Source organism: Sabethes cyaneus, chromosome 1, assembly GCF_943734655.1.
Source record: "Sabethes cyaneus chromosome 1, idSabCyanKW18_F2, whole genome shotgun sequence".
Classification (NCBI taxonomy): domain Eukaryota; kingdom Metazoa; phylum Arthropoda; class Insecta; order Diptera; family Culicidae; genus Sabethes; species Sabethes cyaneus.
The window spans coordinates 139,610,135-139,633,739 of record NC_071353.1 but is presented as its reverse complement, the minus strand read 5'-3'; the positions used below and the strand labels follow the sequence as shown (position 1 = coordinate 139,633,739).

Here is a 23,605-nt window from a genome sequence, read left to right as displayed (position 1 = left end):
GTCATTGTGTTTTGTCATCATCCAATTATAGCTGGTAACCAATTATCTACCAGAAATTTCTTTCTTTGAGTCATTCCAACATTCGCAAACATTCCGCAACCGAATTTGATAGTTTTTACATTCTCATCCGCAGAGTTGTTAGTTAGTCATTTTCAATAGTTTATGCTTCTGCTTGTTGAACTTACTAGTGAGTTTAAAGTTGAAAGTGTAGTTTGTTTGAACTGATGGTAGATGTATTCACGCAAAACCCTTTTATTTAGGTGCAATTCAATATGACTTTGAATGAACTGAAAATCTAAATTCTAATTTTCCCAACAAGCAACCTGCAGAAATGTTTATTTTTAAACAAATTCAACCGCTTTCCATGTATGCCATGTGCTCTGTCGATGTGCTCATCCGATGTAACATTACAGCATCACTCATTAGGGTGGTTCATATTGGAACAAAGCACTTGTAAAAGCTCAACTATTGAATAATTTCAGGCGAAAATTAGCTTGTGTTTAACTTGTGCTTGTGCAACAATTTGGCCACCCTCGCTGTAAGCCGCGTTGTTTGGTCTAGAGACCAGCCTGTGTAGTAGAATCGAGTTGAAGTGTTTCTGTTTGATGATTGTTGTGTCGACACGCTTGATGCTGCCAGTGTGCACACCTAGAGGTTGTGTAATGTACCGCCACCAGGTTGTGGGTGCACAAAACCCGTCGCGCGCATTCTCAGATCCTATCGAATTAACTCACGTCTACTCTCCGGTGTCTCGTTTCATGCAACAACAATGACCATAACAACGATGGATGGCCACAGCCGTATCCGAGTGCTACGACGAGCGGTTCAAGGCTTACAATGCGTCCTGCTATTTGTTCATCTCCTACCCGGAAGTGGACTGGATGACGGCCCAACAGGTCTGCCGAGGCATAGGAGCCCAGCTGGCATCGATATCGACTGGCGATGAGCAGAGGTAAGTTGCTTGCGTGCGGTTTATCTGCATCCCACCCGATCCACCTAGAGCTAGAGCTAGAGCTTGAGCAGAATTACAGTCCAGGGAGGGTCCAACGTATGTACCTATATCTAGGTGGTATCTAGCAGAACGTTGCACCAGCGAGTGTGCAAATGCGATCGGAATGAAACATTAATAGTATTTGAGTTTATGGTTGCGGTTGTTCTACGAGTGATCTGCGAGCAGCTCGAATGCAGCTTCGAATGCAGCTTCGAATGGCTTCAATGATTCTCATGTTTATTGTTGGTTGATATAATGTTTCGTTTAAAATTCGTACTGGTATGGCTGTAACAGTTTACAATGGCTTAGAGAACAGATTTCTTGGCTTTTTCAATCTGTTCTAGATTGAAATTCAATCTATAGAAATTTGAATTCGAATCGAATCTTATGGAATCATATTTACACAGATGCAACTTATAAGCTTACGTAGTTACGTCAGATCGATTTTTTTCGGTGCTTTTTGGTAGTTACTAGTTATACTTTGCGGTTGATACTCCAGCCACTAGTAAGTAATTGCTAGTAATTGCATTCCATGGTTGACCACAGATTCATAAAATGTAAGATGAGTTTAGCCAGACAGCAATAGGACTTACGATTTTTTATTGCTGACTTGTGACTTGTGACTTGTAACTTGTGACGTTTGATTGCTTAACGTTTCGACTGGCCGGTCGTTCGGCTTGCGGACTTCTCAACTTTCTGGTTTTTCGACTTTTCGATTTCTCGATTTTTTAGCTCTACGGCTATACGATTTTCGATTGTTTTAGTATCGGCGTTCCTTACGTTTTATTTTGTATTTTCCAACTGCTTTGACTTTTCGTCATTTCTGTTTTTCGATTTTCTAGACCTTTGACCTTTTTTCTAAACCTTTTGCTGTGTTGAATTCTTGACTGTTCGATTTTTGGATTTTTTGGACAATTAGACTGTTTGAAATTTTGACTCTTCGTTTTTGCGATTTTATGATGCGACTTTTGACTGTTTTGCTTTCCGATTTCTCGACTTTTCAATGATTTTTGGATTTTTTCACTTCTCGATTTTTTAGCATTTGGACTCTTCCACGTTTTTACTTTTTGACTTCTCCTTTTGACTTTATGCTTTGCAACTTTTCGGTGTTTCAAATTTGTTAGCTCTTTTTGTGACTGTAGAATTTCATCAATTTTCGATTTTTTTTACTTTGGGACTTTACGACTTTGTTTCGACATCAAGAGTTAATCTGAAACAACTCAATGGCAGCATTCGACGCATTTTATCATTCTCTCTACATATATAATAAAAACAGACTTAAACAAGCCATTCTTTTTTACTTGACCAAGCATGGAAAAAGTCATTCACTCAAATGAGCATTGGACTTCCATTTTATTTTTATGTACAACTAGCTGACCCGACAAACTTCGTATTGCCACAAATTAACCTGTGTTGTACATAAATCATGAATCTCGGATGATCTTTGTCCCAGGTAACCAATAAGCATCACCAATGCTATTCAAATGTAGGCCAATAAGCATTTAAGTCGCCTTAAATGCTACTTAAATGCTATTTTGGCAAAATATACAGCTACTTTACTGATAACCTTCTTATAGTGCTGACAATCCTAATTTACAGCTAATTACCGACACGAATAATTTGAATACAATTTTGGATGCCAATTTACAACACCTATGCAGTCAAAAAGCTAATATACAACAACGTGCAGTATAAAATGCCAGATACGCTGATTTGCTGCTTATGTTAATGCTTATTAGTTACCAGGAATGGGTAGTTTAATATACAAATTTACAATTTTTCCTCACAATAAAGTAGAAAACAACTCCCCTGTCCCCTCATTGCATAGCCAGAAAGCGGATAGTAATATTCGCCATGATTGTACAACATTTCGCCGAATATCATTTTGCGAAAAACCTTAAGCGGAATGTACCATTTCACGGAAAACTTTTTTGTGGAAAGTACCATTTCGCGATCCTCTCCTTACTCTCCGTTCCAGGAAACCCAGGTAGACCTAGGAAAACATATAAACCTAGACAGTAGTGATTTCTGCGGGAAGTTGCCTCCCCCCAGTGGCTGGCGCTTCCGACGGCGAGTCACCGGCAACACTCGCGGCCGTCTCGTCCTGAATGATCTAGTGTTACTATAGATAGCTTTTGTGGTCTTGTTATTGACTAATGTTTTAGAGTCTCGAATTTCTCGTGTTCGATTAGTTTTTGAGTTTCGCAAAAATTTCTGTTTTATTTGTATGAGAATCCATATCCGCCTACCACAGGGGTGAGAGGTCTCTAACCATCATAAAATAAATTAAAGACTCAAAAATCTCCCACATGCCACATTTGGTTCCATTTGCTTAATTAGTTCTCAAATAATAAGGAAATTTGAATTTTATTTGTATGGGAGCGCCCCCCTCCTAAACAGGGGAGGGGTCTTAATTCATCATAGAAAAAATTTCTGCCCTCTAAAAGCCCCACATGCCAAATTTGGTACCAATTACTTGATTAGTGCTCAAATTATAAGAAAATTTGTATTTCATTTGTATGGGAGCCCCCCCCCTCTTAAAAGGGGAAGCGGTCGTATTTCACTATAAAAAAAATTCTGCAATCTAAAACTCCCACATGCCAAATTTGGTTCCAATTGCTTCATTAGTTCTCGAGATAAGAGGAAATTTCCATTTCATTTGTATGAAAGCCCACCCTCTTACAGATGGGTCATAACTCGCTTTCTACAGAGGAGAGGGGTCTCAATTTACCATAGAAAAAAATCTTGCCTCCAAAACCACTTATATGTCAAATTTGGTTCCATTCGCTTGATTAGTTCTCGAGTTATGAGGAAATTTGTTTTTCATTTGTATAGAAGGCTCCCCTCCTAAAGTGGGGAGGGATCCTAATTCACCATAGAAAATATTCTTGCCCTCGAAAACTTTCACATGCCAAATTTTGTTCCATTTGCTTAATTAGTTCTCGAGTTATGAGGAAATTTGTATTTCATTTGTATAGGAGCCCCCCTCCTAAAGTGAGGAGGGGTCTCAATTCATCACAGAAAAAATTCTTGCCTCCAAAAACACCTACATGCCAAATTTGGTTCCATTTGCTTGATTAGTTCTCGTGTTATGAGGAAATTTGTATTTCTTTGGTACAGGAGCCCCCCTCCTAAAGTGGGGAGGGGTCCCAATTCATCATAGAAAAAAATTTTATCTCCAAAAACACCCACATGCCAAATTTGGTTCCATTTGCTTGATTAGTTCTCGAGTTATGAGGAAATTTGTATTTCATTTGTATGGAAGCCCCCCCTCTTAAAGGGGAGAGGAGTCATAATTCTACTTCTAAAGAGGGGAGGAGTCCCGATTTACCATAGAATAAATTCTTGTCACCAAAAACACCCACATGCCAAATTTTGTTCTATTTGCTTGATTAGTTCTCGAGTTATGCAGAAATTTGTGTTTCATTTGTATGGGAGCCCCCCCTCTTAGAGGGGGAGGGGTCTCTAACCATCACTAAAACCTTTCCTGGCCCCAAAAACCTCTACATGCAAATTTTCACGCCGATTGGTTCAGTAGTTTTTGATTCTATAAAGAACATCCCGACAGACAGACAGACAGAAATCCATTTTTATATAGAAGATTGCTGATGGGGTCTAAAATACGTTGGTTACCCTATTGGACTCTTAGACTGTTGCACTCCTGGGCTTTTGGACTCTTGAAATCGTAGTCTCCGCATCTCTTGAACTCTTGGACTCTTGAATACTTGAACTCTTGGATTCTTATCTTCAGGAGCTCTTAAACTCTTAGCCTCTTGGACTTTGACTCTCGGACTCTTGGATTTTTGGAATCTTGGAATCTTGGCCACAGGGACTGTTGTCCTAAGGGACTCTTGGACCCTTGGAATCTTGGAATCTTCGACTATGGGACTCTTGGGCTTATGCAATCTTAGACTTTTGGACTCTTGGACTCTTGAACTCTTGGGCTCTAAGCACTTGAACTCTTGGAATCTTATCTTCAGGAACTCTTAAACTCTAATCCTCTTGGACTTGGACTCTCAGACTCTTGAACTCTTGGCCTCAGGAACTCTTGGACTTTTGGAGTTTTGGACTCATGGACTCTTGGACTATTGCACTCTAGGACTCTTAAACTTTTGGAATCTTGGGCTTTTGGACTCTTGGATTTTTGTACTCTTGGACTGTTTGATTGTTGGACTCTTAGGCCCTTGGACTCTTGGACACTTAAAATCGTGGACTCTTGAACTCTTAAACTTTTGGACTTTTGAATTCTTCAACTTTTGAACTCATGGACTTTTGATCCTTTGGATTTGTGGATCCATCCATCTTGGTCTGCGGATAAACTTTGCTGAAAACAGTAATTTTCTTTATTGCTGGAATCTCGAGATATACCGAGATAAAGTTAACGGTTCAAAGGCGTTGTACAAAATGCAACAGCGCGAGTAACGGAGGGTTAAGCATAATCTGCCACAGCTCATTTCGTTTAACTGAATAGTCCACCGCCTTGAAGTCTATAAACAAATGGTGAATCTGCAAGTTGAAGTCCCGGAATTTATCGAGGATCTATCGCAAGGTAAGCATTTGGTCCGTCGTGGAGCGTCCCTCTCGAAAACCGCACTGGTATTCGCCAACAAAGGTTTCCTGCAACGGCCTTAGTCGAGAAACAGGAGAGAATTTTGTATGCAGAATTGAAGAGAGTAATGCCTGCATTCGAGTCGACGACCCCTTTTGTAAATAGGGCAGATGAGACCTCCCAGCCAGTCCGTAGATAATTCCTCCTCAGTTCATACCTTTAGTGTAACCTGATGGATTGCACAATACAGCCGTTCGCTTCCGACTTTTAACAGTTCGGCGGGGATGTCGTCCTTTGCAGCTCTCTAGCTGCTTTCCTAATCTCGTCCAAAATTGGTGGATCCACAGTATGCCCAACATCCTCAATCGTTATCAGCTCAAGCATCTCGGTATCTCTCTCTTTCTGCTCTGACGTGTCCCAGTTGCAGCCTCTGGCAATGTGTGACCTCTGGCTCGATTCTTCTTATCAGTCACTCTCTGGCATGTTGGAAAATAAGAAGTAGAGAAGTACAGAAATGGGCATAGACAGATTACGAGAATTTGATAGAATTAGTACGACGTTATGAGAGATTAAAAATATTCTAGTAAGATATAAAGAGTGGATATTCGGAGAGCGATATTATGAAACATTGAATGAAAGGATTAAACAATTGATTGAGAGAGAGGGTGTGAGAGAACGATTAATAACGGCAGATTAAGAGAGACTAAGAGACTGAGAAGAAGAGATTTAGAGAAATACGGAGAGAAACCGAGAGAGAACAAGACTGAGAGATATATCGAGAGACAGATTGAATAAGAATGAGAGACTGAGAGAGAGATAGACTCAAAATGCCTTACGATAAGCCTCAAAATGGCTCTAAAAGTTTTCAGACGCCTAAAGAGATGCCTCAGGACACCTTACGAGAGCCCTTAAGCCCTGTGCCTGAATTTGAGGATCGTGCTGCTCGAGCCATAGATGTTGCTGATAAGACGACTTACGAGAGGTCTTTCAGGCAACTTACGCCAGACCTTAAGACGGCTTTCGAGATGCCACAAAACAACTTTCGCTAGGCCTCAAGACGGCTTATGAAAGGCCTTAAGACGACTTGCGAGAGGCTTAAACATGACTTACGAAAAGTCTCAAGACGCCTTACGATAGTCCCCAAGACGCCTTAAGAAAAACCTCAAGATATCTTCCGAGAGGCTTCCTGACGACTTTCTAGAGGTTTCAAGGCGACTTACGAGAGGCCTTAACATGATTTACTTAAGGCCTCTCGTAAGTCGTTTCGAGGTCTCTCGTAAGATATCCCGAAGCTCCTCGTAAGTCGGTTTAAGGCCTCTCGTAAGTCACCTTAAAACCTCTCTAGAGTCGTCTCAAGGTTTTTCCTAAGTCGTCTTGAGCCTTCTCGTCAGTCATCTTGAATATTCTCGAAAGTTGTCGATAGCTTTCGAGAGACCTCAATACGACACACGAGAGACCTCACGACGAGTTACGAGAAGCCTCAAGACGCGTTACCGGAGGTCCCAAGGCGACTCACGGGAAGCCTCAAGACAACTTCCGAGGGCTTTAACGCAGTGATGGCCAAACTGTGGCCAGCGGGTCGCATGCGCCTCTTAAATATGGTTCTTGTGGCCCGCGGACTGATTTGATGGATGGTGGACGGGAACTACACGCTAAATTCATTAATGTCAGAAGTCATTTCGGCCCGCGGATCTAATAAGGAGATCTGATTTGATCCACTATAGGTCCAGCAAACAATTTGGTTTGTATATTTCGGTTGCTACTGATAGTTACGAAATCATATCCGTACAAAAAAGTTATATTTCACACCACATAACAACATATAAGTACCAAAGTGGAGGCAATATACGTGCAAAAATTTAGATAATTCCATATTGCATTTTATACAACCATTTTTGGAACATGCAACTTATACTCCGCAATATATGATTAGGACATATCATCTATACTGCTTTATAATTCACAGCTATAAGTTGTATATCATGACACGCATGACTGCAAAACAACTTATTGTATACTTCGCTTTGACTAATCATTATGCAATATAAAATTAATATGTACGCGACTTAATGTGGACTTTCCATTACGATCTTTTGTGATCTGGGTAGTTGATGCAACCGAATTACGACTGAAATTAGTCATATTTTGGTTATCACAACAACTTCGTAACAACCGTTCTAGTAGGGCTATACCGTGGACTCCACTGTCTTAAGGCGACTGTCGAGAAACTTCAAGACGACTTCCGAGAACTTCAATACGACTTGCGAGAGGCCTCAAGACGTGTTAGGAGAGGCCTTCGGAAGCCTCAAAACGTTGTACGAAGTCTCAGGATGACCTGTGAGGAGCCTCAAGACGCCTTAGAAGAGCTGCGAAAATACCTTACGAGAAGGCTCATGATGAATTATGAGCGGCCTCAAGACGACTTACGAGAGGTCTCAAGACGCGTTACGAGAGGTGTCAAGATGCCTTACGACAGGCCTCACAACGATTTACGAGAAACCTCATAACGACTTATGAGTGGCCTCAAGATGACCTAAGATAGGTCTTCATACGCTCTATGAGAGGTCTCCGCAGACTCTTTACGAAACGTCTCAAAATGACTTCCGAAACGACTCAAGATGGCTATGAAACGCCTTAAGACGACTTACGAGGGGGTTAGAGCGAATTACATGAGGCCCCAAGAAGACTTATGAGATGCCTCTAGACGCCTTACGAGAAGCTGACTTCCAAGAGGCATCAAGATGACTCTCTAGAGGTCTCAAGATGTCTTACGAGAGGCCTAGGTGGTTAGGGTTAGGTGATTAATTTGGGGTCTCGTAAATCATCTTGAGGTCTCTCGTAACGTGTATTTAGGCCTCTCGTAAGGTGTCTTTAGGCCTTCCCTAATTCGTCTTGCGGCTTCTCGTAAGTCATCTTGAGGACTCTCGTATGTCGTTGATGGCTTTCGAGAGACCTAAAGAAGACTTACGACAGGTTTCAAGACGACTTTCGAGAGGTCCCAAGCCGTCTTCCCAGAAATCTCAAGATGTCCGAGTTTATGCGACAGAGCTAAAAACGCATCACGGGAGGCCTTATGGCGACTTACGAGACGCCTCAAAACCATTTACGAATTCTGAAGACGACTTGTGAGGAGCTCCGAACGACTTACGAGAGGCTTTATAATGACCTACGCCAGGCCTTAAGAAGACTTTCGAGAGACCTCAAAACGGCTTTCGAAAACCCACAAGGTGACTTATGAAAAGCCTTAAGATGATTTGCGAGAGGCTTAAAGGTGACTTTCGAGACAGCTCAAGACAACTTATGAGGAGCCTCAAGACGTCTTCCGAAAGGCCTCAAGACGCCTCACGAGACGTCTCCCAGTAAACCATTTGGTTTGTATATCTCGATTGCAACTGAGATATAACGAAATCATATCTGAACGAAAAAGTTATATTTCACGCCATATAAGAGCATATATGTACCAAAGTGGAGGCGATATACGTGCGAAAGCTTTGACAATTATTTGTAATTCTTTTTTGCGTAGTTTTTATAACATGCAACTAAATACTCCTGAATATATGATTATGATATAATCAAATATTGCAACTGTCTATCCTGCTTTATAATTCACAGTCATGAATTGTATATGAAGGCACGCACGACTGCAAAACAACTTATTGTTCACTTCGATTTGACATACTCTAATTATTATACAATTCCAATGTGAAATTGACATGAAAACGATTTATTATGAACTTTCTATTACGATTTTGTGTTATCTGGGCTCTAGACGACGTATGAGTAGCCATAAGATGACTTACGAGAGATCTCAAGACGCGTTTCGAGAGGCCTTAAGACGACTTACGAGGGCCTCAAAATGATTTACGAGAGGTCTCAAAACGATTTGTGGGGAATCGCAAGACTCCTTACGAGACATCTCAAGGCATTTTACGGACGAAGTTTTTCTGCATAGGATTAGGCTAGACATGATTCATAGTTGATGTTGATTTTTGATGAGTTTTGAGATGTTCAGTTTTTACCATCGCTACTTCGAAAACGACAGTTGGAATACAGGACAATTGCGGGGCTAGTGCAACAATCCTACTGACTCTGGCAGCACCGCCCAGCCGAGATTCGAACATGCGACGACTGACTTGTTAAACTAGCATCATAACTCGAAGCTTACTTTGAAAATCGGTCAAAAAGTGATAAAAAGTTGACGGAAAGCCCCCAGGGCAGCAATATCAAAAACCTTCATCTAATGACAATCCTGTTTTAATCTGCAACTCGTGAACGAAAAAAGTGCGAAAATTCTACAAGAATATGAATTCTTTCGGAAGTGTAGAATTTATGAAAAAGTTGGCTAACCTGGACTAGCAAGAAAGTTTCAACAAATTGAAAAGTGACAAATTTCAATTAGGAAGGCATGCAGAAAAGTACCGGCCATCAACCAGAACCTGATCGATCTGAGAGCAGGCCTCCCTCCATTAGGGTGTTTCCAGGTGTGCTTCCGAATATTCCAATGCAAAATGAGTACTACAGATAAACATTCCTCTGGCTGCAGCGAAGTTGATTAGCCTCAGGCCATTGTCGTTTGTGGAGGCTTTCTCTACCAACAACGGGACGAAAGAACTCTTCACGTCCAACCTGTGCATTTGTATCCCCGACTACTATCTTTATGTCATGTTTTGGGCACTCTTATGTCCTATCGAGATGATCATAGAATGCCTCTTTTACGTCATCGGATTTGTCGTTCGTCGGTGCGTACACATTTATCAGACTGTAGTTAAAGAATTTACCCTTAATTCTCAACGCGCATAGACGGTCATTGATGGGCCTCCTCGGAAAGTTCTGACATTCCAAGTACCTAGTTTCCAATAATCGTTGTCCTTTTTCTTTTGCCTGGGTCCATTCCGATTATTCCGTCCGACAGTCCATCCTAACTTTTGATATTTGTTATACGATTTTAGACTTCTAAACTGGTAAGCTCAACTAGGAGCAGAATCTAACCAATCGCTCCCATTATAGACTCAAACGTAGCACGACTGGCTGGTTGGACCAGTTTTTAATTTCGTGGTCAAATGGAAATTTAGACCTTATGAATATTTTTAATACCAATTTGGTTGAACCAAAAATTTGATTAAAACTACTCATAAGCCATTCAAAGCGTACTAACTGATATTTTTAGTAGATAATGTGTTCTGTTTTAGTTACTCTAAATACTCTAAATAATTGCATTTTTGCGAAGATAACTTATTTTTCAATTCCTTTTACCAATTTTTGAGTTTAAAACCACTCAAATTTGTAATGTTCTAGAATATTCTGAGCAGCTCCAGCTAGTTCTCAAATTTACTTCTTTGCCATTGATTAGATAGTATTGTTGACCGGAAAGCATCAATAAAAATATGAACAAAACCGCCTTTTGAACCAAAATTGGAAGCATCTGATATTAGAATAAACAAATTTAAATCAAATGCTAATTTGCTATCATAATGGGACAATAAAATGGCAAAAACATCAGCTTTTCTCGCGTCGTTTCCGGCCAATATTCATTAGGCTGAGAGTGAAAATAGTCGCTCAATCATTTCTATCTTCAACCGAATTGAACTTTGAGAGTACACAAGTTTGTCATACAAACAACCCCAAACTGTCACCCTAACGTACACACACACACAGCACAGGTACGATAAGTACCGGCTTTGCTCACGTTTCGCGCGTAAACCAATTGAAATATTTATCATTTAATTTATCGTCTCAACCGTACCATTCATTTACGCATCAACAGGTTCATTACGGCCAACATCAGGAACAGTTTGGACTACACGCCCCGTGCGCTGTACTGGGTGGGCGGCGAGCTGTCCGACACTGGCGCGGGCGGCGGAACGCTCGAGTGGGCGGACGGCGCCAAGCTGCTGTTTGAGGTAAATTGAACCAATTACGAAAATCCACAATCAGATTCGATTTGCAACGCAGGCGGTTATCCCTCAATTATAATGGTTCGTTTGATGTTTTGCTTGCAGGGATGGCTGCCGGGTCAGAAACCCGATCCGATTCAAGCGGGCAAGATTGCTGCCGGCGGCAGCTGTCTGGGGCTGCAGTGGAGAATTTCACCCACTCCTATGATCTCTTCCGGATTGCATTGGAGCGCTCAAAAGTGCACCACCGTCGGTGGGTATGTCTGTAAGAAACCGCGGCCGACGGCGGAGGAAAACATGGCTCGAAATCAGACTCACACCGGCACGGAGGGTCGGCTTCTTTCGCCTAACTATCCCAATCCTTATCCAACGCAAACTGACTACTGGGTCCGGTTGGTAGCTCCCGAAGGGAGCCGCATAATAGTTCAGTTTCAAACGCTGGACATTGAACATCAGGATGAATGTTTGTACGACTATGTAAGTATTCAGAATGTTGAAGTATTGCCGAGTCCCCTGCTGAACCCGGGTACCAGTGCGCTTCCGTTGGCAATGTTTTGGGAACATGTGGAAGATTTATCGTCACCAGATTCTACGGACGATCAACCTTTCCGCAATTTGCTCAATGGAAATTATTACAACGACCAGAGGAGCTCACCGCCGAGGGAGGAGAAATTCCAACGGAAGCGTTCGCTTCCGTTGAACGACGATATTCAACAGAAGCTGCAGGATAACATCAAACTGCTGGAGAAGATAAACTCCAAACTAAGGGATAGGAAGAAGCGTTTCCTTAGTTCCGACAACTACAAAACGGTGAAGAACAGTAATCAGAGTATTACATTAGAGTCTAATAGCCTGCTCGAGCCGGGCGCAGATAGTGACACGGGGCCGACGTTCCTACCGTATGTCCGATGGTGCGGGACGCACGATTCCAACATGACACGGTTCAACTTCATCTCGACCGGAAACGAGGCTTTTCTTCGTTTCCACTCGGACTTTTCCGTGTCTGGCAGTGGATATTCGGCGACCTGGAGCACAGTGGACATAACCGGTTGTCCGATTCAAACCATCACCTCGCGCGAGGGCATCATCAGCAGTCCAAACTATCCGCACTTTCTGCTCAACAATCTCGATTGCACCTACGTCATTCAGGCACCGTTCGGGAGGAAAGTTTGGCTCGAGATTGATTTTTTCGACATCATCGAAGATGCCAGCCTCTACGTCGACATAGCTGATGGACCGTTTGAACCGTTTGGCAACGAGCACCAGCTGAATGATGGCGTCTTCCTCAGTAAGGGCGAACGGCTGGTCGTACGTCTTAAAGCCGGTTCGCTGCCCCGGGGGAAAGGATTTCACGCGAGCTTCAAAACACGTAAGATTGATCGATAAATATTCACCCAATCTGTCGCAACATTCCTGCATATGACTTTTTTTTTGCTTTCGCTTTTTTCAGTTAGCACGGTAATCGAGCAGAGGTCCATAAATCTGGAAAATAAAACGAACGGCAATTTATTTTACCTTAACTACCCGCAAACGATGCCGTTCGAGGTGGACTTCACCCAGCACCTGATAGCGCCGCTGGGGGAGGTTATCCTGCTGGAGCTGCACGGCGTGGGCTTCAGCGAGCACGGCTGCCATAAGGATGGATTTATTGAGGTAAGCCAACCGACCTGCCGCCCGCAGCGGCGTGCTTGCAGTGACTTTGTGGTTTGTTCCATTTGGATTCAATTTGCTGACACTAATATGTGGGAGGGTGGTGTGCGTTCTGCCGAGTTGTGCTGATGCGTGGTGAAAGCTTTGAGATGTGGAATGCAAAAACCTAGTTTCCAATTGAATAACTTTGCCTTTTCCTTCCCTTATCTTTTTGCAGATTTTCGATAACTACGCGGACAAGAACGGTACCTTGTGGCACCTGTGCGAACTTGCTCACCAGAATGGAACCACCGCCAAAGCCGTATATTCAGCGGACCAGAATCCGATCGAGAACAACCTTGCCAAGCCAGCTCCGATCTACATCACATCCTACCTAAACACGCTGCACGTTCGTCAGCGAAGCGTTCAGGGTTTGGGTGTTCCGCTGAACGCCACCATCCGGCTGCAGGCCGACATCGGCTACAAAATGAAACTGATCACCAACGAGGAAGAATGGGTTGAAAGTTGCAAACCCAATCCATGCCAATCGGGGGGGAAGTGCGTAATGCAGAAAGATCGCGGCACGTGTCATTGTCGGGGACACTTCACGGGCCGTTTTTGTGCCCTCAACATGTGTGAACTAGAACCGTGCTACTTTGGGAAGTGTGAACTGACGCAATCCAGCTTCAAGTGTCTCTGCCAGCCGGGCTACATGGGGCAGCGATGTGACGAGAAACCAAAACCTTGCGAGGATAATCCTTGCGAAGGCCGCGGTGAGTGCCATCCGAAGAATAATGGGTTTTTCTGTCGCTGTCACGCCTGGTGGGAGGGACCTCGCTGCGAGAAGCGAATGATGCGAATCCCGTTCAAACCACTCTCCGAACGGATGCTGCAGGAACCCTTCTGGTTGGGTTTGATTACGGTTTTCGTGGTGCTGGCAGTGATCGGACTGGTTTGGTGTGCAAAGCGACACTTTCCGGAAAAGATCGAAAAGTTACTGGCCGATGAAGCTCATAGGAATCGAAGTAAGTCTCACTGTATAACTCAATTATAATGGTTAAGTAATATCCTTATTTTTCAACAGCCAACTTCCCACCCCATCACCTCAATACTGCCTTGCGTGATCAGCTGCAAGCGGCGGCCACCGCTGGAACGGTGTCCTCGTCATCAACCGCAACGACACCGGCCACTCATCGGACCATCTTCGGACGTTTGGGTATTAGAAAACCATCCATATTGAGCCTCAGCAGCCCTCAACAAGTGGGAGGGGCCACCGCTAGAACATTTTCATTAGATGATCTATTACGGCCCCCTCCTCGACGTAAGACAGACAAAAATTTGATTAGATTTTTACAACCAAAACAATTACTTAAACACTAAAGCTAAACCTCAAGTCTCAGTATAACCAGTATCTAATCACTTCCTTCCTCCTGCAAACACTTGTCTAAATACTAACTATTCCTGTAACTGCTAACTTCAGCCCAAACTACGATCTGTTTTCAATGCTGAAATTTTCTCTCATAGTTAGTTGAAAACTTTTCAATTGCTCTAACTATTGTAATTGTTATTGGACGATTGGAAATCAGAACAACTGATACAACTGATTTGCTGTTGCGAAAACATCCGGTTCTGGCTTCCACCTCTCAAAATCTTGTATCTACCAGTGCCATCACCAAATACTTCACCTGATCCTATCTCATTTCATTTCCTGTGTAATTTTGTCCTATTGTCCTCTAATTATTCTAAGCACTATCATAGGTTTTCGTCAAGCTCACCAAAACCTGTCATCCCTATGTGTATTTAGATGTTGCCTATCTCCTTATATACTCTCCACCCGAGAATGCCCGTATTTAGCTAACACCGGCAAATTTGCCAATGTTTTCGAAAAACTCACCACGATGGCGGCAATGGCGGTGAATTTGTTGACCATCGATACAACACAGTGCACAGTAATGTTAAAAATAAAAAAAGATCCAAAGCACCGTCTGTGAGTGGGTAGAATTAGTTTGTGTGTTGCACCTAAAAGTTAAAAATACACAATCAGCTCGCAGTGAATCTTCTGCGGTTGAATAACCATCACTGTTTTAGCGGTAGCTTACAGAAGTTGTTGCACTGCACTGTAAGCGAGAAGATAATAAGAGAGAGTTTTATAAAACGAATCTTATCAAGGGTATCTTAACCTAGGATTTCAAGTAAAAAAAAGTCTTGGCTGCTAACGTTCCGCTATCGGAACTTGGACCTTCTGATTTTTTGCGACTAATTTCGCAGAAAACTGTCAAGGACAACCGAGAGGGATAGGATCTCTGACGTATGCGATTTCCCTGTCATCTGATAGTCTACGCTCGAGAATCTAAGCATCTACGCTCGACGTTTTGTTCGTACTGACCGCTCGACCCCGGAGCGAACAAGTTGAATCGACATATACATCATGCTCTCCATTTTGTAGAAATGCAAGATCATCTAACTACACCCTGATGGTGCTGCGCAACAGTTAAGAGCAGCATACGCTGAAGAGGACGAACGAGACCAAGGTGGAGTTCCCGAAGAAAGCCCTTCTGTAGCTGACGACCAGCGAGAAGGGAATGTCCAACCGGTTCTTCTGGGCGTCCGTTGAACGGGAGATATACAGTACGAAGTACCTGCGGAAGCTGCCGCCCTCACTTATATCACGCGACGGAGGATGTGCTCTTTTGACCGGCCCTCGCCTCAGTACATTATGTCAAGATGTCACGGCAACAGTTGGGCCGTTGTACCGAAGACCGTCGAGCCTTCCAAAGTTATTCCGTCTATACTCCACCGTAGATAGTCTGCAGTCTTTTCGGTTCAAAAACTCCAAGCTAAAAGCTCATTAGTGAGCAGTGTAGTTGCCAGACTAATTAGTTGATTGGTGTTGGCTATTCAGGGTCACCGGTGAACTCAACCGTAATCCACAGATCTACTTGTCTAGCTTCCGTTTTAGTCTAGTGAGGTACCCTCCACTATCACGATGTTCCATAGTATGACGTCAGCGGCATTACCGAAGAATTGAAGTTGAACCATCCTTAGTTTTTGGTTTTTTTTACCCATCCCGGGTCATATTTAGAGCCAGCATAACTTCTATTTACCTCATTCCTACTGTTTATTGATTTCTTATGAGAACTAGTGATTTTAGGGTATTCTCTCTTCCGTCTCTTGGACTAAGATTACAGTATGTTTGCCGATAACGAAAGAAACATATTGTTTGAAGGTCAGTTTGGAGTCGTGGAATACGCCGAGATCTTTGACGTGATCTACACGACATATCGGGTTATCGAAAGATTATCGGCTTCAACTTTCTCGTGAACGTAATCACTTCGCACTTATCTGGGTTTAGTATTAAACGGCTGCTTTTGCATCATTCGGCGATCAACAGCTGCTCCTGGAGTGCGACAGTATCAGATGAGTCTTTTACTTTTCCGAACAGTTTCAAGTCATCGGTGAACGCTATGTTGGCGTCGTAAAAATATATAAGAAAAATCAACGGTCCAAGATGATTACCTTGCGGAATTCCGAAGAAAGCGGTAAAAGCTGGCAAAGGGGACCCGTCGATGGATACATTAACATGACGATTTGAACCACTGGAGCAAAGGCCTTCTAATGCCGAGTTGGTCCAGTTTAGCGACGGAAATTTGAAGATTTAGCATGTCAAAAGCAACAGCGAGGTGCGTGTAGGAGACGTCTATCTGAGAACGGTCGTCAAAGCAGTCCATTACATAAGAAGTCAGGGTTAATGGACGTTGGTAACGCTGTCTAGTGTAATCGATACTTCCGTGTCAGACAGTTATTCGTCAACAAAAATGCTTGAGAATTTCCGCGAAAACAGTTGTCAAACCATATCCAAATTAGTAGCACTGTCGTCTCCAAGGAACATGGCTGAACCATCGTCTTTCCGTTAAACACCAATACATTTCCAGATCGATTTGGAATTCAAGTTACGTTAAACGTTGTTTAAGTATTTGCCTAAGAAGTGACGACTGAACTTTTGGTAACGCTTGTTGTGCGCCTGATAATGGTTTTGAAGTGGTTGGGTCTTACACCTCGAGTACCTCCCCAGTGCAGCCAGTTTATTTTTCGCGTTGTTAGTTGAGACGGATCAACTTTGATGGTGAGGTACACGATAGAGAGCAGCTTGAGTAAGTGAAAGATATCACTCCGGAAACAGTTGCTATGAACGGAAAGAACTTTAGGAAGCGAAGATGAGTGATCATGTCGATTGGAAACCCTCATCGCCGGTATCGCGCATGACCATTAAGACCATTCTTTTGGCGATCCCTGATCCCTATTGAAAAACAAAGTATCGCTCGTTGAGTTACCTCTACACGTGGAGTTGTCGGTGATACTCGTATCTCGGGATGATACCCTGTAGTTTTTACGCTGATGCTTTCATATTCTCTGAAGAGTAAGCCGTCGGACCTCGGCTCCCAGGTCCGGTGGGGCTACCCTATATGGCAAAAAGACATTTGGCATAATGCTGTTTGGCACAACGCCATTTGGCATAAATCCATTTGGCATAACGGTCTTGTGGCATAATGATCATTTGGCATAATGGTTATTTGGCATAACGACATTTTGACATAATTTATTATATTGCCAGATTTTGTTTTTTGGTGCCTCGATCGCCTCACAAAGAATGATCTGAACTGAAGGACAACTGAAGGAAAGAACTAGAGGTCAGTAAAGCTAAGAAAACAAATAAACCTAGACAGATGTGATTTCTGCAGAGGGGCAGCCCCCGCAGCGGCCGGCGCTTCCGACGGCGCGTCACCGGCGAACACTCGCTGTTCCGATCCTTCGGTGATCACCGCTTGCAAAGGTCACATCCGTACGCCTACTGCCTGGTACATTTGATGAATTTTTTCCACTGTAAAACGTGGTACACAAATTTGCGTAATCATAGCCTACTCTGTTGAGTCAGATAGAGCGTGGGACATATTCTCAAGTAACAATTCTAAATCTAATTGGTTTTTTGAAGTTTGTGGTTGTAGTTGAATTTTATAAAGGTTTTATTGCGGTTTTAATCATTACCACTGGTTTTATGGTAGTATTACGCAATACCAAGAGGATACAAGATAAACCACACTTAGAGCTAGCTATAAAACTATAAAAAACTGTTAATAAAGCAAGTTTATTATGGTTTCTTATATTACCACGATAAAATTAGTAGCTGCATCACGTCTCTTATAAACTTACCATAAGTGTGGCGAAGCAATACAATATGCCGCACCGATCAATGTTGGTCTTATTACGGTTGTATGTCGAATCGCAATAAATCTGTTAGTTTTATAAAGAGTTAGTTTTATCAAAAGAGGGTCTCGATTTTGGCAACATAGGCGACACGCATTTGTTGCCAAATTCGAAATCCCACTGTATTTTGTTTTGGCGCAGAAACAAAAATTCATCTTTGCTTTGCTGAAGGCGATTATTAATCAGTTTCCATATCACAGGAAGCTAAAATCACAGGAACTAAAATGATTTTGCTTGAAATTCAGATTGAATAACTGAATATATTTATTTTATTAAAACTACCTGTTTTCGAAACTTGCAAAATTAAAATGGACGTTGTTTTTCTTTCCACGAAATATGCAATATGCACGAAAAATTTAATATGCATATGCTGCACACCACCGAAGATTGCTCTAAATTTATTAAATATTCTTTTCAAAGCGATTAGAATGATCTGACAGTAAAACTTTAACTTTTCTGCTCACGGATGTATGTTCAAGTTGGCAAAGCTGATCAAGCTTTTTACCAGAGCGAAAAGCGAAAAGCTTTATTAAATTATGGCAGTGGTTGTCAAGCAGCGAAAGCTTAATCGGTTTTATTGCTGCTTCCAGCAAAGCATGATACTACTACTAGAGCTTATAACTTTCTTCTTAAAGAGATTATAAAAACCTTCTGAACAGTGGGCCACTTGGTCGAAAAGCAATTTTATAGCGGTCATCAGAAAGTTCTGGTGGAGCTCATAGTTTTATTAGCGGTTTTATGAAATTGGTCATGGAAACCACAAGAGGAAGGTAATAAAACTTTGAATTGTTACTTGAGATTGCGATTACAACGAAATAGAGCATAACCAGGGCACATTTACAGTAATGATGTGAGTAAATGCAAAACCAAAAAAAGCCAAGCCTGGGTGCTAATTCCGTTATCGAAATTTGACCTTCTGTTTTTATACGACAGACTTCGCAATCAACTGTTAGAATACAGGACAGTGCGGGGTCCTTTCTACGATCCTATTGACTCTAACAGCCTCTCCTGAGGAAACGCGGTCCAGGTATTTTAGGCTGCAGCCCTCTGACGTTCAGATAGTACAAAGAAGACATGGGATCAAATCACGCGCTAGGCGCATTAGGATGCGACGTAAGGCTGCTTACTATCTGTATCCGTGATCTGTAAGAAGGAATCCAACACTAGCGATTCTCTTATCGGGCCAATGACGCGAAGTTGCCGGGACATTCGTATAATGTTTACATTGTTTATTTGTTACCAATCAACAGACGCAGATGGTCCTAATGATGCTTAAGTATACTTAAAATATTTACTTTAATTCTAGAACGTGGGATGTGGTAGTCGAATCCAGAAGAAACTCTATTAAAGGTTCGCTGCAGACCGATGACAGCGCCGTGGGTTCCATAATTAGTACGTCGAACAGGCAATCTGAAGAAGGCACTATCGCGAAGAGCTCGAGAGCGGACGTTGATATTTAATTCGCCGAGAAGCGAAGGGCAATCGATGTGAATGGTTAGCAGATCGGCAATCAGCATAGCACGGGAAAGCTCTCGCCTCACTTGCAGTGAGTCAAGTCCAATAAGCTGTGCACGATTTTCGTAACTTGGCAGCTGGTGTGGATTATTCCAGGGTAATCGCCGACGAGCATATCGAACAAATCTTCGTTGAACAGCTTCGATCCTGTGTACTCCGTTGAGGTAATGAGGATTCCAAACCACCGAGCAATATTCAAGAACTGAACGTACGAGTAAACAGTAGAGAGATTTCTGGCAGTAAATGTCCGTAAAATTCCTAGACACTCTCATTATGAATTCCAAGCAACGAGATGCTTTGGCAACTACATAGAAAGTATGCTGTTTGAAAGATAATTGCTCATCGTGGTGCATTCCAAGATCCTTAACACATGTTTCCCTATTGATTGCGTCACCTGCAAGGTGATAGTCGAATCGAATTGCCATTTTCCTTCGCGTGAAAGTGATGGCTGAGCACTTATTAGAGTTTAAGCTCATACGGTTAGTTTGGCACCACTCAGCAAAAACGGTTAGTTGACGTTGAAGAAAGAAAGCATCCTCGGTGGTCCGAATTACAAAGAATATTTTAAGGTCCCCAGTTGGCCTCGAGGTAGGATGCTGGCCTGATCAGCTAGCCGTCGTATGTTCGAATCTCAGCTGGGAGAGGCCGTAAGAGTCAATAGGATCGTAGCAACTGGTGCTGCAATTGTTCTGTGCTCTAACCGCTGGCTGCGAATTCTGTCGTATAAAAACAAAAGGTCAAGTTTCGATAACGGAATGTAGCACCTAGGCTTTGCTATTTTGAGGTCATCGGCAAAAGATAACCGCGGGCATTCAAGAGAGAAGTTCACATCGTTCAAATAAAGTAGGAATATCAGGGGTCCGAGATGGCTACCCTGCGGAATTCCGGAAGAGGCAGAGAAATCTTTGGATATACAGTTGCCTATCTCGATTGACAAACGCCGATCTCTTAGGTACGACTGGAACCAACGTAAAACGTTAGGTCCAAAACCCAGTCCGTCTAACTTTGCTATCGCGATGGCATGGTTAATTTGGTCGAAAGCAGCTGATAAGTCCGTGTAAATGGCGTCAGTCTGAAAGCTATTGGACATTGCGTCAGTAGCATATGTTGTGAATGCTAAGAGGTTCGTAACGGTAGAACGTTATGGTAAAAATCCATGCTGAGATTCGGCGATATACAGCTTGCTGTGATTGAAGACAGGTTCCAAGATGAACATCTCAAAAAGTTTGGCAACGGCACACAGAGACGTAATCCCACGGTAGTTATCAACTTGCTTTTTATCTAGAATGCCGAGTGGTAACCCTTTTGGGCACATGTCGATCAATGGCGTAATTCAAATTATTGGTAAAAGTATTTACAGCTTGGTTGACATCGTCATTGTCAAGAATTTCAAACCAATTTATGTTCAACAGGATGTCGATAATACTAGTGTAGTCAGCTCTCTTAAAATTGTAACTGGCGATGTCGGAAAGTTGACAGCCGAGAGTAGCACGGTTAACGTCGAGGGCAATATGCAGAGGAGGGTGGTATCTAACACACTTGACAAGAGGGGAAGGCGATTCACAAATTTTCGGTGCATAATCAGAACAGCTAACAAAGCAGAGATCCAGGATTCTACCATTTTCGTTCACTACTGGATTGATTTGACGCAATAAATTAAAGCTGTAGCAGTCAATTACGCTGTTGGTGCCAGCATGAAAAGATGAACGTTCTGAATCAGGATACAAAGAGCCGTTTTCAGCAGAACACCATTTCAAACCGGGAAAATTGTAATCACCAACAATAACAATTTCATCGACAGGAAGAGCACGAGCGGATATCGCCTTCAGCGAATCGTTGTGCGCATCAAGCAGTGTCAAATTACGTGTTAGATCGGGCGGTATGTATATAACACAGAAGTAGAGCGAGCATCCGTCTAGAGAGATTCGTACCCAAACCTGCTCAACACACTCGCTTACACTATTCTCGATTAGATGCGCCTTTAAACTGCGATGGACTGCAAGTAACACACCACCGCCGGAAAACTTAGAGCTGTTGCGCGAACTTCGATCGGTGCGAAAAACTTCGTAGTTAGGCCAAAAAACTTGCAACGACAAAGTTTCTGCGTTCAGCCATGTTTCCGTGATGGCAATCAAGTCGTAGTTATCATCAGAGCAGGCCAAGAGGTACTCAGCAATACAAGTATTTATACCGCCAGCATTGTGGTAGGAAATTATGAGAACCGGGGAACCGTAAGACTGGAAGCGGGAAACGAATCAGCGCCAAAATTAATTGGATCCGATTCATACTTGCCATTGAAAGCATTCTGGAAAACCCCTTCACCACTCCCGCACACAGTATCAACAATATAGGGGTTTCCATAAATCCTCTAACATAATTCCTATTGCATTGAGGATGCTCCGGGGTTTTCATAATACAACTGTGATCTCAGAATAAAATTAGGTGACGATAAACCAATAGCTTCAGAATTACGTTCAACTGTGGGTAAGGCGAACAGGTTAAGAAGAACAACTAAGAACTTATGTTTTATAAAACCTAAATACGGTTTACTTCAGTTCAACTTTTGTTTTCAAAAGCAGCTAGTGAAATATTTAACAAAGAATGTTTTTCAATGTGTATTTTAAGCACAGAGAACAAACAATTATGTTCATATAAAATATTTCGCAAAAGATGTGTAAAGCTTTTAAACCAGCCCCTCGGCACGTCGCCATTTTTCTGTGACTAAATCTGAAACGTCAAAATCACTGGGTAAAAAATCACTTCATAGAAAATCAATGCGACGGCCATTGTTGTTGGGGTACAATACTGAGGGGTCCATCTTAATGGGGATACTGTCAAACTCTGTAGACCAAGATAGCAATGTCGAGGAGGTGTTTTAAACAAGACATTAGCGACATCTCTCTTATAGCGAATTTGTTTATTCAATCCGGGTAGGAACTGGATGAATTTTTTGTGTTCATTTGCTCCTATCTGACAGATAAAATTCATCCAGTTTTAACCTAGATTGAATAAACAAATTCGCTATTAAGGCCCAAACACAATGCATCCGGATTTTACTACGTTGCGGTTATTTGACAGAAAACCCATGAAAAAACTGTCAAATTGCCGCAACGTAGTAAAATCCGTATGCATTGTGTCTGAGCCTTTAGAGTGCACCAGTTGCCCAACATCCTCGTTGCCAAATTTATTATATATGCTTGTCATAATCTACATATTCGAAACACTGGCAACTCCAATAGATCATTACACGGGAGCTCCTAACCACACTTTTTTGACAGCACTTGGTGGTTTGTTTACATGGTGTTAAAGTTTGAATTGAGTTTTCTATCTTTGTCCGGCAGATAATGATAAAAAATTATAGTTTTTATTTAAGAGAAAGCACCTTACATGCATTTTAAAGCACCTGACGCAGTAATCCTTCACGAAATTTCAAATCGAAACTGCTGGATGTGACAAAAAACATGTAAACAAACCAGCAAGTGGTGTCATTTGACGGCAAAATGACGTCATCGCAAAATGATCTATGTCAGTTACTGTAGCAACCGTAGCAACGGGGAGATTTTGTTTGTTATTTGCCGAACACAGCTAATCATTGAAAATTTTTAAATTTTCTGTTATTTTGGATTAGTATGGCCAAACAGGTATTGTATTTAAAGTTTTTCCACATTGAATCGTGCCATTTCATCGTTACACCAGCATGACCCCACCGCAGCGGTACTAGCTAAGGCCCCCATACACGTACGCATATGTTGGGTTGGAAATGAA

The 23,605-nt window shown here is 42.4% G+C and overlaps 1 protein-coding gene across 1 annotated transcript in view; it reads left to right on the top strand.

Annotated features, from left to right (window-relative positions):
* Window positions 1–23,605, top strand: part of LOC128746302 (uncharacterized) — a gene marked incomplete at its 5' end in the record, with an annotated part of 88,754 nt that overhangs the window by 45,002 nt on the left and 20,147 nt on the right. Inside the window, 6 exon segments of the mRNA XM_053843351.1 lie at window positions 799–952; window positions 11,305–11,440; window positions 11,540–12,803; window positions 12,885–13,087; window positions 13,302–14,088; window positions 14,148–14,279. Of these exon segments, the coding sequence (XP_053699326.1) occupies window positions 799–952; window positions 11,305–11,440; window positions 11,540–12,803; window positions 12,885–13,087; window positions 13,302–14,088; window positions 14,148–14,279 (2,676 nt within the window).